Raw genomic sequence first — 18,971 nt, 5'->3', positions numbered from 1 at the left:
GATTGGAGCTTCTGGAGTGCAAAATAGCTTCCCAAACAGACACGAGATGGATGATACAGGCTCAGAGGACAGAGATGAGTCAGAAGGCAGTGACGATCTGCTGAGTTTGGAGAGCTTTCAGAACACAAACCTGGTGCACAAGAGGCATTTAGGAACTTCTGCAAATCCTTCATAAGGCATTGGAGTAAACATTTTAATATTATACTAATACTTTGGGATCAGGCATGACTTAAATCTTGGACAGCAATGGGGAAAGGTCATGCTGCAACTGGAAAACCAGCTGCAAGGATCTGGAGGTGCCCCAGGCAGAATTAAATGTGAGATTCGGGACATAAATGCTACAGCCATTGCTCCCCATACATCCATGTGTTCTTGTGTGGCCCCGGTGCCACTGCCAGAGCAGGTGCAAAAGAAAGGAAGAAAAAAATAATAATAATGATTAAAAAAAAAAATCACCATAAACAAAACCCCTTTGTGTGCTGGTTATGTAAAACTTTATTCTTCTTTTCCCAAAATCTCTTTTTCCTTTCCCCCTGCCCTGCAGCAGACAGGAATTGTTGGCACTTTTGTGGTTTCCTCTGCATGTCCCCAGCAATGAGGGGGTCTCACTGAGAGGTTTCTTGTCTGTACCCCTCTCAGTGAGGAGCTGCAGCTGGTGGGACACCAGGCAGGAGCTGGGGAGCTACGAGGAGAGCAGCTTTGCTGGGACCAATGACAATGACAGCCCCAGTGCTGACCCACGCCTGATGCCATCTCAGCACAAAACCTATGACATCCCAGCTAGGAAATGGTTTATATCTGGCCTCACCACCCCTTGTCTGCACCATCAGTCACTTCCCAGCTGCTCTCTCCCTCCTCTCTTCTTGGTTTTGCTTCTCCCCTGCCCCAGGGACATGGTGAGCTCCCAGGATGGGGACACCAGCAGTGCAAACATGAGCCCCCATCACAGCAGGTAGAGATGGGCTGCACGGTGCAGGCCAGGGCAGGTTTGTCTAAGCACGTGGAGTTACAGTTAGTGACTCTTGGCTCTTGCTCAGGCTCCTGGCATCAGCCTCGAACACACCTCCCAGCATGCATATTTACGATCCCAATTAACACCAAACAAAAACCCGGCTTGCTCTGAAAATAAATGATTTTTAATCTAAATCACCCGTTTTACATACTTCACCCACCTCTGCTTAGCAGAACAGCTGGTGTTTACCAGCCTCTCGTTACTCTCCCAAGCAGGAAGATGCAGGACCAGCCGCCCCTGAGATAAGGTGAGCTCTGCCCCTGACGCTTTGCTCCTCCTCATCCTCAACAAGCCCCAGGGGAAGCAGACTGCTGGAAGCCAGCACCACCCCTCTGCCAAAATATAAGGTTGATGGGGATGGATAAATGATGTAAGATCCATAGACAGCATCTCTGGCTGCAAAACCTGGGCACGGAAGAGCTCTGCACAGCCCCGGTGTGCTCTTAGCAGGGTTGGCAGCTGTGCTGTGGTTGGTTATTTTGGTTAAGGGATGCCCAGGCACAGGTCCTCGGGACGGCTCCTACCCAGTCCCTGGATCCGTGCAGCACATCCTGAAATTCAAACATCTCACCCAAGAAACAAGCACCGTCCCTGCACCACTGCAGGGCTTTGACAGCACTCAGTGAGGGTTTCTGCCCCTCAGCTAACCCACAGGGCCCTCAGGCAGGGTGTGGGATGAGGCTGTGTGGTGCAGCTGGAATACGAAGGTCTGTCCAGCACGGACCAGGAAGATTTACAGCACCATACAATGAAAGATGTCAGCTCATAGCAATTATTACTGCTGGGTGTTGTGTTTCTGCACGAAAGAGTAGTTTCTGTGTAAACCCAAATAAATCCAGCTATCTCGACACTTCTGTCCGTATCTATACGTGCAGTTATCAGTGCTTCCTTTTTTATAACGCCCTGGAGGCTAACACCAGAGCTAAGATGATCCAGGAATTATTCTCGTCGTAGTACTTCCACTATCCAAGAATGAACATATGTTAGAGAAATCCAGTCCTTCTTTACTCCAGGCCTTAATTTCCCCTCGGGGCATTGGCCAAAAATGGGGTCAGGGTGCCAGCTTCATCTCTTTACGCAGGCTTGCATCAGAGCTGGTCATGCTGGTGCCCGGAGGATCACACCGGCGGAAGATCAGAGCCAGGGGATGGCCCCAGGCACGTACGAGCTCTGGCACCAAAGCGAGGAGGTTCCTCCAGCAGCACCCTTCGCCCTCTGAACATGCTGGAAGGGAAGGTGCAGCTTTCTGTGGCTGTGTGGAGGTGCATGCTGCCACACGTGGGGCCACTGGTGCTATTTCCAGCTCTGCTGGCCAGGGACTGGGGGCAGGAAAAGTGCCGGGACTGGGCACGGAGCAGGCAGTCACATGCAGCTCAGAAATGAGTCACAAGCCACAACACGGCGACAACACCTGGGATACGAGGAGAACTGATCCATCCATTCCCTTTCCCCTATTTTTTCCTCTGCTCGGAGTGGCATTCGCACTGGTGAAGCAGGCTGGGCACTGGTGGCAGGGCCTGTAGGATAAATATCTCCTGTCTCGCTACCGTCCTTCTCTTCTGACCTCCTCGTTGGTAAAGCAATGCCACAGCTCTGCACCCTGCAGCACTTTGGGGTGCACACCCCCTGCGTGGTCTCTGTGCCTCCTACACACACACGGCAGCTCCATGGTGAGCCCAAGAGGCAGACAGCTCCCAGCCCCATGCCCAAGGAATGATAGATGGAAAGGTGGAAGGTGATAACCCCCAGCCAGGCTGCCCGGGGGCTTGTGCCATTACCCAGGGACCTCCTCTGGCACGAAGACCCCAAAAGACCTGCTTTTCCTTGCCCAGAAAGAAGGGGGCAAGGAGAAATCTCCTCCCCAGCTGCAGGAACGCTGGGTCCTCACCCACCCTTGGGCACAGACACAGGGGCTGGCACGCATCAAGTTTCAGTTTACTTCCAAGTGTTATCATGGTGTTTAATCAGCCCTGGCCACCCTGACCTCTCATCCTGATAGGAAAACAGCCCAGCTTTGTCAGAGAGAGCTCGTGGATGAGAAGGAAAAGGATGTTTTATGGGATGTTCTCAAAGAGCGAGCCTCCTCATTTTTATTTTTTCCCCCAGGCAGCACAAAGTCATTTGCTGTGATTTAGAAAACACATGTCTGGTTAAAAACTACGGGCCAGACCTACAGTCCTGCAGATCAGGATGTCTCAGCTGATTTAGACCAGCTGAAATTCTGACTTGCTGTGTTTAAACAAAGACCATTTTTTCTCACTGGTGCTAGGCGGAAAGGCCTCAGGTTTTGGCTCTGGAAGGGATATTTTAGGGAGAATGCTCTCTGCATGATTCATCCTCCATGGGGCTTTGCTTTGACAAGAACCACAAGAGCCACTGGCCACCCATGTGGGTCTGCAGGGATGCTGGGTCTGCACCCACCTGGGTGCTGGGCCTCATGGTGGCCCCAGGTGTCATTTTGGGGCCCCCAAGGACACAGCTGAGGACGGGATGTGCGCACAGAAGGGCTGGTGCAGCTGCACAGATCCTGGCCTCTGTTGGGAGAGTGCACGGCACCTGAGCTGAGCGCAGAGCGGGCTGCCCATGGGGCCAGCCAGAGGATTTTCCTGGACCGGTTCCCCCAAAAGCTCGCTGGATGTCAAACGGGACAGAGATTTGCCTCCTCCCAGCACAGGGCTGAGGTTGCCCCGATGGCATCGCAGGAATGCTTGGTAAACAAGCATTAAACTATTCACTGCCCTGGTGATGGATGGCTCACAGGGGTCAGAAGGGGAAAACGAAGTGGGCACTTGCAGCGCGGGCGAGGAGACCCACGCTGCGCGTTTGGCACTTCCAAGGGGCGCAGCATGGAAGGGAGATGAAGGGACTTACAGCAGGGTCTCCCCGTGGAGCCCCAGCTGGCTGGCACAGCCTTTCAAGCCCGGGGGAGCGCTGCCCCCTGGCTCAGCACCCGCAGCAGGGCTGGGGCCGAGCGGGACGAGGAGCGGCTCCGCCGCCCGCAACCGTGGGGCTCTGGTGCGCCCTGGCGGTGAGCGGGGCTGCAGCTCGGTGCCCAACAGGACCCGGCTCCTGCGGAGCTGTGGGGTCACGGAGCAGAGCACACAGCACAGAGAACAGGTAGGAATAAATAGAGTTGCTATTCGAGTTAAAACACGCTCGGGTCGGAGGTGTCCCATCGCCGGTTGAGCTGTCCGGTGGGGTCCGGGTGGGGACGGGTGGCACCCTGTCCCTGTTCCCATCGCTGTCCCTGTCCCCATCCCTGTCCATGTTCCTGTCCTCATCCCCATCCCGCACAGCCACACTCCTGGAGTGCTGCCTGCCTCTCTCCCCATTGCACTGTGCTCCAGCACCTGCTCCTGGGCCCCATCCTGCCTCGCTCTGCCAGCAGCGCCATGGCACACAGCCCCGCTCCCAAGAAATGAGGGTCCCAGGTCCCTTGTCTGCTGGGGACATGGAGATAAATCGCTGTTGGCAGCCGGACTCCTCCTGTGATGCTGCTTCTGGAGAGCACGTGGACCCATGCGAGGCAAGAAGCTGTTTGCAGGCACGTCCCCATGGCGATGGATGGGTCAGACGACGTGGCCGCCTTCGCTCAGCCACCGGGCCCGGTACGTGGCACAGCCCGGCGTGCCCACGGGCCCCAGAGTGACCCTGGGGATGTCAGCCAGCTTGGCGTGAATGCGGCCTTGTAGCTCCTGGTCTCCCAGCTCGGTCGCCGCAGCGAGGGCCAGAAGGAAGTAGGCTGCTGCATCCTGTTCATCCTAAGCATAAAGAGCAGGGCAGTTAGGAAGTAATGCAAGGCCACGGGGTGTGAGGGTGCTGGAGCAGAGCCCAGCGGTTCCAGGCAGAAGCCGGTGACACCTGACTTCATTGAAATGGGCTCTGTACAGTCACTAAGTGCTAGCACTTCTTTCCAAACTGCCTGTCCCACTTTAAAACCTGACTGTGCCAGCACTGTGTGTGCTTATTGTAAAGCTGCAGCCAGGACAGAGAGCCACAGGATGCTGCTGTATACGACCATGGCTGCTCTGCCAGCAGATGGGATACTCCACCTCCAGCGCCCCATGAAGACCCAAGAACTCAACACAGCATCATAGCAAGTGTCCTCCTACCTTCAGTTTGTGCAGGGTGAGGTTGCCAAGGTGGCAATACACCTTGGAGTAGTACAGAGCCTCTCCAGAGCACTGCAGCACGGGGGAGCGCAGGGCGAGAGTCTTCAGGTAGCAGTCTTCTGCCATCTCATACATCTGCAGAAAATAGTAGGCTGTAGCCAGGCGGTGGAATGCAACCAGCTCTTGCAATTGATCTCCTGGAAAAAAGTTGCTGATACAGTCAGACTGCAGGGCGCTCACACACAGTTCCTAGCCCAGCACACCGAGCCGCTCAGGGATGTGTTTGCTCCACAGCCCCAGGGCACAGATATCTGTCTTCATAAGGAGGCACTGCCTTTGAAGATGGTCCAGAGAAAACAGAGCTATCATGGGTGCTGATACCAAAGTGGGATAGATTGTCAGTCTATATATATCATATATATATTGCCATATATATCATATATCATTCAGCCAGGGGATTTCTTGGGGGCTGGAGAGGGTTATTACAAGGCTGGTTCCGTCTCAGGCATTTATTTTGCCCATTAGGCCTACTTCTGCAATGGAAAGGGGTAGGTTTATCGGAACAGCCAGGGCAAAGAGGAACCGTTCAGTCCCATGCCCTCATCAGATTTCCTGTGCTCTGGTGTAGCAACAGCCCTCTGCTCAGCCAGCCCCACCTCCGCCACAGCAGAGCACCCCCGTGGGCAGCTTAGAAAGGGAAGCAGCCTTTAAAGAGATGTAACCCTTGGGATAAGAATTGGTCCAGAGGTCTTATGAAAGCAGGAGCACCTCCCTTTCACGTGCACAGTGCTGTCACGCAGACAGGCACCCCCTCTGCCCTGCTCCCCGGGGGTGTGCATCACTCACCCACCCTGATGCTCAGCCGGGCTGCCAGCGTGGCAAACTCCAATGCCTTCTCGTAGCCTTGCAGCCCAATCTGCAGCTCTGCCAGCTTGTTGAACAGCCGTAGCTCTGTTTTAAGGGCTTTTAGCTTCCTGGCCAAGGGCACAGCGCCACCCTGGGGAGAGAAAAGAGTGAGTCCAGGCTGTTCCTGGAGGTGTGGGTACAGCACTGCCTGCAGAGGGGTGATGGAGCAGCAGGAGATGGAGTAAGGTGTTACAGATGTGTCCGTGCTGCAGGTTCCCCCCCCAGCCACATTTGCGTGCCAGCACACACAGACCAACCCCGTCCCTTTCCACCCTCCATCCTGCTGGGCACAGCTCCCCATGGCCGTCGTGTAGCAGGGACATAAACAGAGAAACACTTGGAGGGATCAGTACCCTGTAAAACTCCACTGCTCGGTCTCTGTTTCGGCTGCCATTGAAAAAGGTATCGCCTGCTTTTTCATAAAGCTCCATGGCCAAGGAGAAGTTCTCAGACTTCAGAGCTGTCTGAATGGCTGCCTAGAGGGAAGAGGAACTGCAGTGAGACTTGGAAAGAGACATCTGCACAAAGACTTTGGAGTAACAAAATAAAGCCAAGTCACCCTAAACGTGAGCCCGAGTGCTCCTAACAGCAAGGACACGGGTTGGTAAACAAGCTGGGGGGACATTGTGCTGTGTTTCCTGGTGACGTGTGAGGATGGAGCCACCCACCCATCCCCATGCATGGTCAGTGTGCCAGACCGACCAGCCAGGACGTCCTTTGGCATCAGGATTTAGAGTGGGAAGGGTGCGGGCGGCAGCTGCCCTGTGCTGGGCTGTCCCTGCGGTGTGATGGAGCCAACGTGAAGATTGACAAGGGGAGCAGAGAGCCAGGACAGGGAAAGGGCAGAGCCAGCAGGAGGGCAGGTATGCTAACTTCTGGGAAGAAGAGATGTCTGTGCCAATTGCACACTCGACCCTGGTGCCACCTTCCAGCAGGAACGTGTTGTTCCTTTCATCGTTACAATCGATCATTGCCAATGACCGTGCCTGGAAAAGGGCCCCTCAGGGTTGCAGACATGTCCTGCTGAGATCTGTCCTCCACTGGCTCGTCTTAACAGGAAGTCACCCCTCTTTAGCTCCTGAAAACCTGCTGAAACCACAAGAAAGGCAATGATGGCTCTTCGTTCTGGGCTAGGAAACCAGCTGATGCCAGAGCCACATGTTCGAGGCACCCAGGTCCCTGAGCAGCCTCCCAGTACCAGTAACACAGGTGCCTCTAGCACCTTGATTTGGGGGCAGGCTAGTGTGGCTGATGGAAAGGCTCCTTGCCTTGTCCCCAGCACCACGTGCCTCAGTCAGTCAGCCCCACCAGCTCTGAAATGCTTCTGGGGTCACAGGGTGAGGACGCAGAGCATCCTCTGTGTGTGCTCAGGCTGGTGCTTTGCTGGAGACCCCAGCTCAATGCAACGCCAGCAGACCCAGCCAGCCTCCTGCTCTGCTTACTTTGAGTATGTGGAAGGCTTCTGCATCTCTAAATAGATGCTCCCTGGAGGATGCAGCCCTAAGATTTTATGAGTAGTTCTTCCTCTTTGCAGCCCAACTGATAGAATAATGATAGAGATGGAAAGAAGCCAGAAGTCTTCTGCTCCAAGAAATCTCCAAGCACATCCCTGGCACCTCACCCTTACCCATGTGCATTTCGATGGGAACTGATCACCTAGCAGCTCCAGCTCTCTCTGGCACTCCCACATCACTTTCTGACTCAATAAATTCACTTACTTTCACCCCAGAATCCTCCAAACCCAGCAGATGGAAGGAAAGATAGGAAAATTAATAGGAAATTTAAACACGAGTGCTGAGGCAACAGCGCTTCCTTGCAGCAGCAGGTTTCTGCTGCTCATGAGAAAACTCTCCAAGTTTTCCAGCCCCAAATGTCTCCCCCTGAGCCACACAGCCCTGATGGGAATGCAGCTAGCCAGGGTGGGAACGGGGCTGCTCCAGACACCTCCCCCATACCTGGAAGTACATTTCCACCAGCTCATCTTCCTGCATAAGGTAGTAGAGCCTTCCTGCCTGCAGCCAGGCCTCTGCCGCCTTGCCAGTCTCCTCCAGGTCGATGAAGATCCTTAGGCTCTGCTTGGTGCAGTCCAGAGACCTTCTCAAAGCCCTGCAACAGCAACGGGCAGAAAGCCATTACAGAGCAACCACAGGGCACCAGCAACCAGCTGCAGGGCTGCAGCACCTCCCTGTTAGCAGTGCTGTCTTCTCCTCCTGCTGTTGCTGCAGGTTAGAGCCAAATGGACAGCCACAGCTCCTAGCTATGTGTACTGGCAAAAGGACAGGACGTACATGTATATGTGTGTTTCCTATCTCAGCACAGCCCCCAGGGAGCAGCTCCCCAGTGGCTGCTCCTCGTTTTAGCTGATGAAGCAGGTTTGTCCAAGTCACCTGCCAACCCTATTTCCCCCTACACCAAGCCCCAAGTCATCCCCAGCCACAAAGGGAGTGCAGGCTGGCAGTGCTTGCACCTTCATCTCCCAAACAGCCTCTGGAACAGCCTCTGGAACCCAGATTCACATCTCTGCCTGCTGTTTGCCCCTTGGGGCATCCGAAAAGAGCTCTGTGGCCACATGTGCAAGGCCTGACAGCCCCTTCCCAAGCCCCGTGCCACTGGAGGACAAGAGGACAAGCAGCAGGACGAGGTGACAGGCTGAAGGCAGGAGGCACCCATGGCCAGGGGAGCGCAGGGCAGTGCCCAGGGCATGTCTGCTTGCCTGGTGTCTCGCCTGCTGCTGACTGCACTCCAGCTGTCCTTCCAGCCCAGGCTGGGGGACGCTTTGTGATCTTAAATAGCACCGCTCACATGACAGGCGTCTGCTTCCTAAATTCCTTCCCTCTGAACTCACTGTGACCCAGCAGGGGAAGGTTAACGTCCCAGTTAACGACAGTCCCTGCCCACTTGTCCTCCTGGGACATGGGAGCCAGATCTCCGCTGTTGGACACGTTTGCTTTCAAAGACGGAAGAAAGTCTGTGGTCTGCCCAAGTTTTTCTTTCCCCTCCTGCCTAACCTTATGTCACCTGCATGTGTCAAGTGGGAGACTGAAGGGTGAGCTGACAGAGGGTCTTACGTGCATCCCTGGGGAAAATACTCCAGTAGAGATGGGAAGGGCAGACTCAGCGGCTGGAGGCCGAAGCCAGGCTTGTTTTGATAACAGATAAGGAGTCTATTTTTATCGGCGGACGGTGATTAATCACTGAAATAAGCCTCCAAAGGAAGTGATGAATTCCCTGTCACTGGGTCCCCTCTGAAGAGGGCTGCGTGTGTCTCTGGAGAGCCGTGTTTGGCCGTGCCCCAGCTCGCAGCCCGGTGTTTGCCCAGCAGTCACCACGTTCTGGCTGACATTGAGCTGTTCCCCCCATCACGGCACAGGGACAGCTCACAACCCTCGGCAGTTCCCCAGCCACCAGCCTGCCAAAAGGGAGCTGCCACACACCTTCCCCACCTCTCCCTGGGGACTTTTGCTCCAGACACCTCAAAAAGGCCACTGCTCTGGTGTTGGGCAAGCAGAAACTGCTCTGAAAGCATCTACACTAACAGCCCCACTCAGGACTTACTCGGAGGTGTCCAAATCCTGGTAGAGCTGGCTGAGGGTCTGCCGAACATCACCTTCCATCTCTCTGTCCTGGAGCTGCTGGGCCAGAGACACCCAGTGCTCGTGGTAGGTGATGCAGGCCTGGAGGTTGGGGGACACCTCGCTGTAGAAATGGCAGAGAGCCTCCGTGACGTGGAGCTGACCTGCGTGGTAGAGGGAAGGGAAAGGGACGGCTTTAGGGACCTAACAGGCATTGCACCACGGTGAGTTCCTGCCAGCCCAGTGGTACTCACTCCTCACGTTACGCCACTTCAGGGCAAAACCCAGCGCCAGTTCATAGCAGAGTTTGCCATCTTCCACTTTCTGTCTCTTCACCATGGCCTGCGCCAGCCACAGCAGCACCTGCACTGCCTCCAGCTCTGGATCCTGGCAGCCCTGCAATTCGGCGTAGAGCTGAGCGGACTGCAGCAGGTAGAGCTCAGACAGCTGGCTTGCTCCATGCGAGAGGCTCAGCTGCCCCAGGTTGGCCAGGGCGATGGCCTGGTTCCTCTTGTTGCCCGTCTCCTTGGCCTTGTGCAGAGCCCGGAGGTAGTTCTCCGCAGCCTTCTGCACCCGTCCTTCCCCTTTGAGGGCAATGGCCAGGAGGTTGTGCACGGCCCCCCCCTGCGTCACGCTGTCTGTCCCGTGCAGGGACTGCAGGAGCTGCCCCATGATCTCTGCGGCTGGGCTCGGCTGGCTGTTCAGGAGATACGTCCACCCCAGGGAGAGGGAAGACTCAAAGGCCTCCTCCTCACCCATCAGCCTGCTGAAGGCCACGGCCCTGGCAGCGTGGTGGAGCGCCCCGTGCAGCAGGCCATGCTGGAGGTGCAGCCGGGACAAGATGGTGCACAGCGTCCTCTGGGTGGGCACGGCACGGCTCTCGCAGGAGAAGCGCAGGGCCTGCTGGAGGTAGGAACAAGCCAGCGCCGGGATGCTGCTCCTCTCCGGTTGGCTTCCCAGGAGCTTGGATGTAGTTTGGAGGATGAAGCCAGCTCTCCAAATGGGCGTTGGTGCCCCCTTGGTGCCGCTGGGAACAAAGAGCCTGGCAGAGGCCAGCGCAATGTTTGGCAAGTACTTCTTGTCGTACAGGTAGCTCAAGATGGGGGTGACATCCAGCGGCACAGCGCCAGCGTCTTGGCTGAGAAACGTGGTGGTGAGACACTGGAGATGCTCAGCAAAGGGCAGCACCTCATCGGTTTTTCCCAGCTGTAGGAAGAGCTTGACAATAAAGAAGCAGACCCGTGCCTCCAGGGGAGCATTGCCCACGGCAATGGCTTCCCTCAGCACGTACACCATGACTTCCAGCTCGTTCTCAGAGCTAAAAGGGCGGCCAGGCAAGCAGACGAGCAAGGTCACCGTTTTGCCCAGCAAGGAGGAGAATTTGTTCTTCATGTTCTGTTTCAGGTAGATGGAAGCGAGGTTCACGTGCAAGGCAGCCAGCAGGGGCAGGTCCCCAAAGCCCCTGTCCAGGGTGCTCAGGGCTTCCTCGAAATAGACTCGAGCCTGGGAGAACTTGACCTTTCTGATGCAGAGCTTGCCCAAGAGGAAACAGAGCCTCACATGAGCCCAAATTGCGTGAGTCCTCTTAGCCCAGTTCCTGGACGTTTCAAGGTACAAGACCAGTTCGTCTTCATCAGAGAAACCATAAAAAGTGGAGTTGAGAAAGGAAAAACTCATATCGTAGAGGCTTTGAAAACTGGGCACATAACTCTCGTGGTTAAGGAAGGTCAGTATGGGGTCAAAGACATCGGCGTCTTCCATGTGTCCAGCATTCAGGTCAATAAAGAACTTGGGATCATCAAAGTCATCCAGCTTGTCCAGGAGAACATCTTCCAACGTAGCAGAGGCCAATTCACTCCCAGGGCTAGACTGCTCGGAGGTGCTAGCTGTAGCCAGGCCATTTATTTCCTCCCAGGACTGGAGCAGCTGGATATCCTTACCACCATGGAGAACAGCCTCTGGAAGGGGTCAGGAAAACCATAGCAGAATGTTTCCCCATGTCAAAATTCATCCTCTGACATATTTATAAAAGCATCCTCCACACACTCACCTGATGGCACCTTGGGGAACATGGCTGTGGGTTCAAAACCATCTACACAAAGAGACAAACAGAAAGAAAAAGCCCAAGTCAATGTTAGTGTGCAGGCAGAGCACACAAACCTTACAGAGATCTGCTGCTTTGCTAAACCCCAGACCTGTATTTGGGAGAGCCCCAGTGATTACAGTTGCAGCAGAGAAGCCTCCTGCAAACTGCAGTCCTTTAGGGTATCTCCAGCCTCCTGGGCCAGGCTGAGCAGAGGGCCTAGCAGCTGTCTCAGCCCTGGCAGAGCCCCGAGCAGGAGCTCTCTAGGCATGGCCCAGGGCTGCTCCCTGGGGGGATCAATAGGACTAGGCACAGAAGAGGAGGGGAACTCACCCAGCCGGTACACGGAGGTGATGTCTGTGCGTGCCAGCTCGCCCAGGAGGGTGGCGAAGTACTGCTCACCCCCATTGCAGGGGATGCGCAGGAGGGGGGATTTTTCCTCTTCGCTCAGAAACACCAAACCCTTTCCCCTAGGTTGAAGCAGACACAATGGAAAAACAGTTCAGTGTGTCCCCATCTCCTGACACTACAGCTGTCCTGTGGGATGGAGATGGGTTTTCCCACCCCTCCTCCTCCTCCCACCAGAAAAGCTCTGCTGCAGGTGGATACCAGAGTCTGGATCCCTTCCCCAGCAGGGCTCTGAGATCCAGCTCCTCCATGGAGAAACTAAGGAGTGACAGAGGGAGTAAACTATTAGCCTATTTTTTTCTCTCCAGAAGCCCTTTCTGAGGCCAGGACACATCTGATCTCCTCTCTGTTTCTCTGTAGTGTCATAGAAAAGTGCCTAAGACTTATCTTGAGTGAACATGACCCAGGAAAGCCCAAAAGATATTAACAGAGCTAGCAACAGCCTAAGGACCCCGTCCTCCCACACATGGTCTTGGAGGAGAAGCCTTTTTGGATGGGTATTGAAATGGAGCTGTCTTTAAGGCAGCAACAAAGACACCTGCTGGATCTTAAGGTGTCACCCTCCTCCCTACTTGTCCTCGTCCACAGCAGGGTGCTCAATTCTGCTCAGAGAGGAGCTGTGCCAGTGGTTGTCCTGCCTTGGCATCCCTCAGCAGGCAAGCAAAGCCAGCCTGGTGGCAGAAGAGCCTGGCCAAGGCTTCTGGACAGACCTCAGACAAATCCTCTATGAAGTCCTTGCAAAGCAAATTACCTGCTCTGGACTCACACATAGCCTTGAACTGGGATTTTGGGTCTTCCCCTGCTTTCCACCTGACTTTAAATTCATCTAGATGATAGCATTAAACTTACAAGGGTTCACAAGCCGTGGCATTTATGCATCGTGTTGGGACAAAGCCGATGTTGCCGCTGCTCAGGGATTTGCCCACAAACCACGGGAGTCCTGGAATGAGGAAGCCGATGATTTCTATGCTGTCTCCCTCAGAGAAACTCAGTTCATCCCATGCTGCTCCTTTATGGTCCTCTGTGGCTGTGCACCTGCCTTTCACTGGGAAACAAAGGCAAACAACTGCATTTTGGTGTGAGGCCCAGTGCAAAAACTTCCTTGCTGGAAAAGACCTGGGCAAAGAGACCGTGATTTCAGCAGGAGCAGCCTGTCTCTGTGTCCCCTGAGCTTTATTGTGCTCTCAGTCTCAGACCCTTATTGTGCTCCTTGGATCACCCTTCTGAGCACCTGCAATTCTAAAGGTCTGTTATCTGCTCAGGAGAGTCTCAAGATGCAACCCCTTGCCATGGAGTGCCATTGTCAGAACAGGAGATGGACCCATTGCATTTTTGGCCAAACCCAGTCTCCAAAAGCCATGCCCCTGATGGGAAGGATGGCCACCTTACACAGGTATCACTCACCAATCGGTTGAGAGGTCGCCCCACTGATCTCCTGGGAGATGCCAAAACTCACGGCATAATTCTTCAGGAACCACCTGCAAGGCAAGAGGGAGCCATGCTGGTCCTCCCCGAGCAGTCCTTGGGCCACCACGAGGGACAGTCCCACACAGCAGGACAGATGCCCCCTAATAACAGAGGACACAGAGGGCAGATGATTTTGCTAGCCCTTAAGGAGGATTTCTGTGTGCCTACAAGAAGATCTGTGACTGTCTGTGAGGCTCAGCCAGGTGTCAGGCCCCATTTTGGCTGGCATTGCCCAAGACAGGCTGTTTTGTGTCCCAGTTACTGACCTGTAAATCACAAATAGTCCCAGGTATGACCTAAGTCAATATTATACAAGAATGATATCAGAACTATGCCCTTGTTCTGTCCCACTACAGGACCTGAACTGGTTCCAGTGGCTGTCTCTACAGTGTTTATTCTCACAAAATTATCTGGCTCTTGCCCAGTGCCAGAGGTAAGAGCAGTTCCTCACTGCTGACTTGGTGTTAGGTGGTGCATCTGGGTCAGGAATTAACTTGGCTTGAGCACCATCCATTGCCCACCTACTTACTGGTAAAATGGGTGAGGAACGGGCTCGAGAGCTGCCACAGGCACCAGCCCTCGTTGCCCTGTCAGCAAGGACACCCCTTCCCACGTGGACTCCTCTCCAACGTTCTTCACGTGGATCAGCTCGTTCCTGCGGAGCCGCAGGCCTTCCTCTCCCTCCTCAGGCTGGCAGACACCGGGCACTGCTCTGGAAAAAAAGTTACCTGCAGATAGAAAGAGTCACGGCCAGGTCAATGGCACCAGTGCAGGACAGACCCAGAGATGGCCACCCTCGTCCTTGTCCTGCCGAGATGCTGTCGCAGCCCCGTCTCACCTTCCTGCAGCAGCAGACCCAGGTAGATGGTGGCCAAGCGATCTTCATCCATGCTAACTCTGATCGCCGTGTCCTCCATCAGAGCACAGTTCAGCCAGTACTCCTGGCCAAAGAGAAGCTGCTCCAAGCAGCTGCCCACATAGCCTACGACAGCAAAGAGGAAAGTAATGGTAGCACCCTCCTTTGCTGGGCAGCACGAGCAGTTTTTTCCAGTGTCTCCTAATCTGCCACCTGTAACCATGCTGTAAAGCAACAATCTCCAATTCTGTCTCCATCCCCAGGATCAATAGAGGAATTACCCAAAAGGAAACTTCCTGGACCTTTTCCACTGATCCAGACTGTGGTTTCATGAAGCTGTACACGAATACCAAGGTCTCATTAATATTCCTTCCTCTTCAAGGTGTTCTCCCTGTTGCATTACTTTTTTTTGGTGTCACTGAATACCTTCTCCAAAAATCCCTCTCACACCATCTGTTTGGATCCCTCACGCCTTGAAAACATTACCTAAAGCTAGGTACGTGGAGAACTTCCAGACTTCCTCCAGGGTTTTGAAGGTGAGCAGGAACCGATCTTCCTGTGCTTGTACACACACCAGCCTGGCTGACAGCTCCTGCATGGAGAACAGAAAGCAAGGCTGAAGGAGAGGGATGGGAGCCTGACAGGGGTTCTCCTGGCAGTGTGGCCATAAAAGCAGCCCCCGGGATGAGACCAGGCAGGCATTTATTAGCACACTTGAGACTGAAGCTATGAACTGTCCCAGGTCTTCTGAGCAGCTCTGCAGAGTGCCCTCGGGGGTGAGGGCATGGAAAGCCAGCAGGGAAGGATTGTTCAGGGCAGTGAATGGGATTTTTCTTTATGAAGCACAACCAGCTCCTCAGCACTCACCCTGGTGCTACCTGCACCATCCCTCTGGCAGCTTACTGCCCCCGATACGAGGCTCCAGACATGAGGATCTACCCCTCACCCATCACCGTTTCCTTTCCCACATCATTCCAGCTCCCCTGTATGCAGGACACATCCCAGAGGACCTCCTCCTCCTCAGCCAGGCTCAGTGTCCTGTCACACATCCCACCAGACCAGCATTCCCCCATCAGCTCCCACCTTGAAGAGGGCACGGACCGCTCTGTCGTCACTCTCCAGGGCCCACAGTTTCTTCCTGGCAGCTTCCTGCAGCTGGGAATTGAGGCACCGGGAGGAGCGGCTCTCCACGGAGAAGAAGAGTGAAATCTCTTGGAGAGGAAACATGCAGGGTTAGGGGGGAAGGAGCCCCACAGCACTGATGGGGCTGCCTCCAGCCCGGCTGTGTGCTCCAGGAGCACGGGCAGATCCCATCCTTCCCCTCCAGCAACCCGAGGGATGGCAGGGCTTGCTCAGCCGCGATGCCTGGCCTCATACGTGCAGCCACTGGAAATCTGGGTGATGCCAAAGGCAGCCTCTTACCTGCGGGGAAGCTCTCCCCGACGGCCAGCAGCACCGAGGAGGTGTCCGGCAAGCCTTCTGCTGCCTCAGTAGCTGCACCATTTGGCTCTGGTGCCCCAGCCCTACCTACACAGGACACAGAAACACTGCTGTCAGGTTTGGTAGTGGGATCTAGGCTATTCTGCCTAGCCATGCCACCTGAAAGCAAAGTCCGTGGGCTATACTGCAGATCTGCCTGGGGGACTGCATGCAAAGGGCATCACCCTGAAATCGTACTGAAAGGGGGAAGCAAGATTAATGAATTCTGCCTACGCAGTACCCTTGGTGACTGGGTCCTTCCCAGTGCGGGGGTGGGCTGAAGTGAGGGACTTTCTGTGCTTGCTCCGAGGCCAGTGTCACAGAGCAGATCCCGGGACAGAGAGGCTTTCTGGAGGAGATCTCAGAGTGAGAGCACTTCTCCAGCACGGGTGAGCCAAGGACTTGTAAAACTCTTTGCTCATCAATTTGACAGAATAAGATTTTCTCCCCTGCCTGATCCAATCGCTATTTGAAATCCAAGCTGCATGCTCTCAGCTTCGCACATTGTCAACGATTGCCATAAAGGATTCAGGAGTGGAAACTTTCACTGGTAATTATGCTAATGATGGCTGAGGCACACACAAATCCAGCTTGCTCTTCCACAGCTGTATTGGCTGTGGAGGGATAACAAGGTTAGAAACCAATTTTTGTCAGTAATCAGAGAGGACTCGCACAACTAACATGTACCCAGAGATCTGGAGCTGAACAGTGCAGCAGCTTTCCTACGCTACTTTTGTGACCATAACTGTTCTCTGTAGGTCTTATTATTCAGCCCACTTTGCTAGCCAGTCAAATAGCTGCGTTATTTGCACACAGAATTATAATCCTTACTTAGAGTTAGCAGCAGAAAAGAATGGCCCAAGGCTGGACAGGCAATAAATGGGGCTTTTCTTTGGAAGAAAAGCCTCTACATTTCTCAACAGCAGAACTGAGCACGCTTAACAAAGGACTTCATCCAGGAACTCCAACCCCTCTGACACACGGGGGGGAAACGGAGACGGGGAAGCGAAAGGAGCCAGAGGCAGAGTTACAACAGAGCTGCCTGGGCTGGGCGGCACTCGCTTCCCACGTCCCTCCCTTCCTCTGCTCCCTGCACCCTGGCAGTCCCTGCGGGCTCTGCAGGCTGGTGTCCCCTCCCCAGGGACAGTACCTGATGCCATGGTCGTCCCAAGCCACCATGGTCCCCGGCGCTCGGTGGCGGCGCGCTGCAGGCGGTCCCAGCGGGGCAGGAGCAGGGGCGAGCGGGGGCAGCAGGACTCACACTCTTCGCCTGGGGAAAAGGGGTGGTCAGGGGAGGCGTTCAGCCCCCCGGAGGGATGCTCCAGGCCCAAGGGGTCTCCTTGTGCCCCATGGGCAGCCGTGGGGAAGGAGGGGGCAGGTGGGGCATCGCTCATGGTGGCACAGCCAGCGGCGTGGCTGAGCGCCCCGGTGGGTTCCCGCAGAGCCGAGCAAAATGGGAACGGAGCTTCCTTGGGTGAGAGAAGTGGGTTTGCTCATGGCTGTGCTCGCTGCTTCAGTGTTTGTTTGCATTTGGGCCAGCCTCAGAAAGGGAACTGGGAGCTCTTTCAAGAGACCAATTGAAAGTGCTGGTGGAGAGTCGTTCCCATTCGTGCCAGTGACTCATTTACCTCCCGACTGCTGAAAGATTTTGCAATGCGGGGCAGGAAGCAGCCCCAGCCCGGAGCTGAGAGCAGGTCCCAGGCTCTCCGGCTGTGCTCCTGGCACCCACTGGCCCTGCTCTCCCGGGGGCACACGACCACAGCTGCTGGCCCTGCGCCGCCCCCCTGCTCCAGCACCCAGGGCTCTGTGAGCCCTGCAGTGCTCAGGGTGCTCCAGGGCAGCAGTGACAGCAGGATGAGGTGACAGGATGCCCAAAAACCCCACAGCATGGGAATAAACCAGCCCCCCGGGCCAGACAAAGCCAGGCTGTAGCCTCCCCATGGGACAGCTTACCTGTGCACCCCAGGGACAGGTCCTGGTGCCAAGGGGCCCCCAAGCAGCAGCCCATGTGTCCAGCATCGCCGCCAGCCCCGAGCCGGCGGGCTGCTGCTGTGCTGGTGGAGGGAGCGAGCTGCTCACCGCCGGCCCCACTGCAGCTCAGCCCCAGCCACAATGCACAATGTGCCTTTTGAACGGGCCCTATCTGCCTGTGGGGCGGGGGCCGGGCACATCTCACGCCCGCATCGCTGCCCTGCCGTTGCCCCAGGCTCTGCTCTCGCCCTCGCCTTCGGGTGCCTGTCGCCAGGCCCACGTGGCGCATTCCTCTCATTCCTCCTGCCGGCTGCTGCTGTGACACAGGGAGCGCTTCAAGCTGGCCCCTCCGGAGAGCTGCAGCCCTGATCTCCCCCCATCCAAAGCCAACCCCACTCCTGATGCCGCTGTGACACCCCCTCACCTGCCGGCACAGCCCGCCAGGGCTCCTCCAGCATCTTCCAGCATCGCTCCAGCCAGCAGCCCCGCTCTCCCTGCTGCACGGCAAGGGCACCACGCCGGCCTCCGAGCTACGGCCAAGAGAGGCACCAGGCTCTGCAGCATGAACAGCCGCCTCATGAGAGGCTAGCAGGGCTCATCTCGTCTCTGAGATCTTTGAACTGCAGCCACAAACAGCAGGAGGGAGTGATCTGGTGTCTGCACAGGATCTCCACCAGGGGCTGCCCGGGTGGACTCTTGCACCCTGACCTTCCCCAGCCTCCAGGAGCAGCACTCAGGACCCTCTGGGTGGCCTCAGCGTGGTGGCAGACTTCTTCAGAGCAGCTTTGGGAAGGTCAGCACAGCCCCTGTGTGAAGAGAAAAACAACAAAAGGAGGTGTAGGGTGAGAAGTCACAGGCAGGGAGGTTTTTAGGGATGCACCTTCACGCCAGCCGATGCCAGTGCCACACGGCAGTGCCCTGCTTGCTGTGCCATGCTCCAGGAGCACTGCTGGCTCTCCCAGATGTCAAAATGCTGGGGTTGCCTGGGGGAGGGACCGTCCTCCTCCCCCTCCGTGCTGCAGCCCTCAATGTGAGGGCACAAAGCCCTGCTGCTGTTTCCTGGCGTGCTAAAACTGAGCTGATCCTTGCCCTGCAGCCCCGCAAA

General features: G+C 55.7%; 1 protein-coding gene across 5 annotated transcripts; it reads right to left on the bottom strand.

Moving 5' to 3' along the window:
• Positions 1 to 4,130: 4,130 nt before the first annotated feature.
• SH3TC2 (SH3 domain and tetratricopeptide repeats 2) lies at positions 4,131 to 18,342 on the bottom strand. Of its 5 annotated transcripts, none has more exons than XM_032197010.1 (18): positions 18,291 to 18,342; positions 17,046 to 17,165; positions 15,839 to 15,943; positions 15,500 to 15,627; positions 14,903 to 15,008; positions 14,399 to 14,542; positions 14,090 to 14,288; positions 13,498 to 13,571; positions 12,943 to 13,138; positions 12,019 to 12,155; positions 11,653 to 11,694; positions 9,857 to 11,560; positions 9,586 to 9,766; positions 7,986 to 8,136; positions 6,384 to 6,506; positions 5,971 to 6,121; positions 5,125 to 5,321; positions 4,131 to 4,773 (listed from the first exon to the last, which is right to left on the bottom strand). In XM_032197010.1, the coding sequence occupies exons 1-18, from the start codon at positions 18,322 to 18,324 to the stop codon at positions 4,582 to 4,584; spliced, it is 3,984 nt and encodes a 1,327-aa protein (XP_032052901.1). In that variant the 5' UTR covers positions 18,325 to 18,342; the 3' UTR covers positions 4,131 to 4,581. The 5 variants fall into 5 exon arrangements, with proteins under 5 accessions (XP_032052901.1, XP_032052902.1, XP_032052906.1 ...); XM_032197011.1 differs by having other exon boundaries at positions 5,125 to 5,259; positions 5,975 to 6,121; XM_032197015.1 differs by lacking the exon at positions 18,291 to 18,342 and adding an exon at positions 17,849 to 17,872.
• Positions 18,343 to 18,971: the final 629 nt, after the last annotated feature.

This window comes from Aythya fuligula, chromosome 14, assembly GCF_009819795.1.
Source record: "Aythya fuligula isolate bAytFul2 chromosome 14, bAytFul2.pri, whole genome shotgun sequence".
Classification (NCBI taxonomy): domain Eukaryota; kingdom Metazoa; phylum Chordata; class Aves; order Anseriformes; family Anatidae; genus Aythya; species Aythya fuligula.
The sequence above is the reverse complement of the archived record's forward strand: the minus strand, read 5'-3'. Positions and strand labels throughout refer to the sequence as shown.

Excerpts from the sequence above, each read along its gene's own strand:
- SH3TC2 (XM_032197010.1), bottom strand. The coding sequence starts at position 18,324 with ATGCTGGAGGAGCCCTGGCGGGCTGTGCCGGCAG. Across the intron at positions 17,166-18,290 it reads CTGGCGGGCTGTGCCGGCAG|GCGAAGAGTGTGAGTCCTGC; the intron begins GTGAGGGGGTGT and ends CCTTTTCCCCAG. Across the intron at positions 5,322-5,970 it reads CCGGCTGAGCATCAGGGTGG|GAGATCAATTGCAAGAGCTG; the intron begins GTGAGTGATGCA and ends ACTTTTTTCCAG.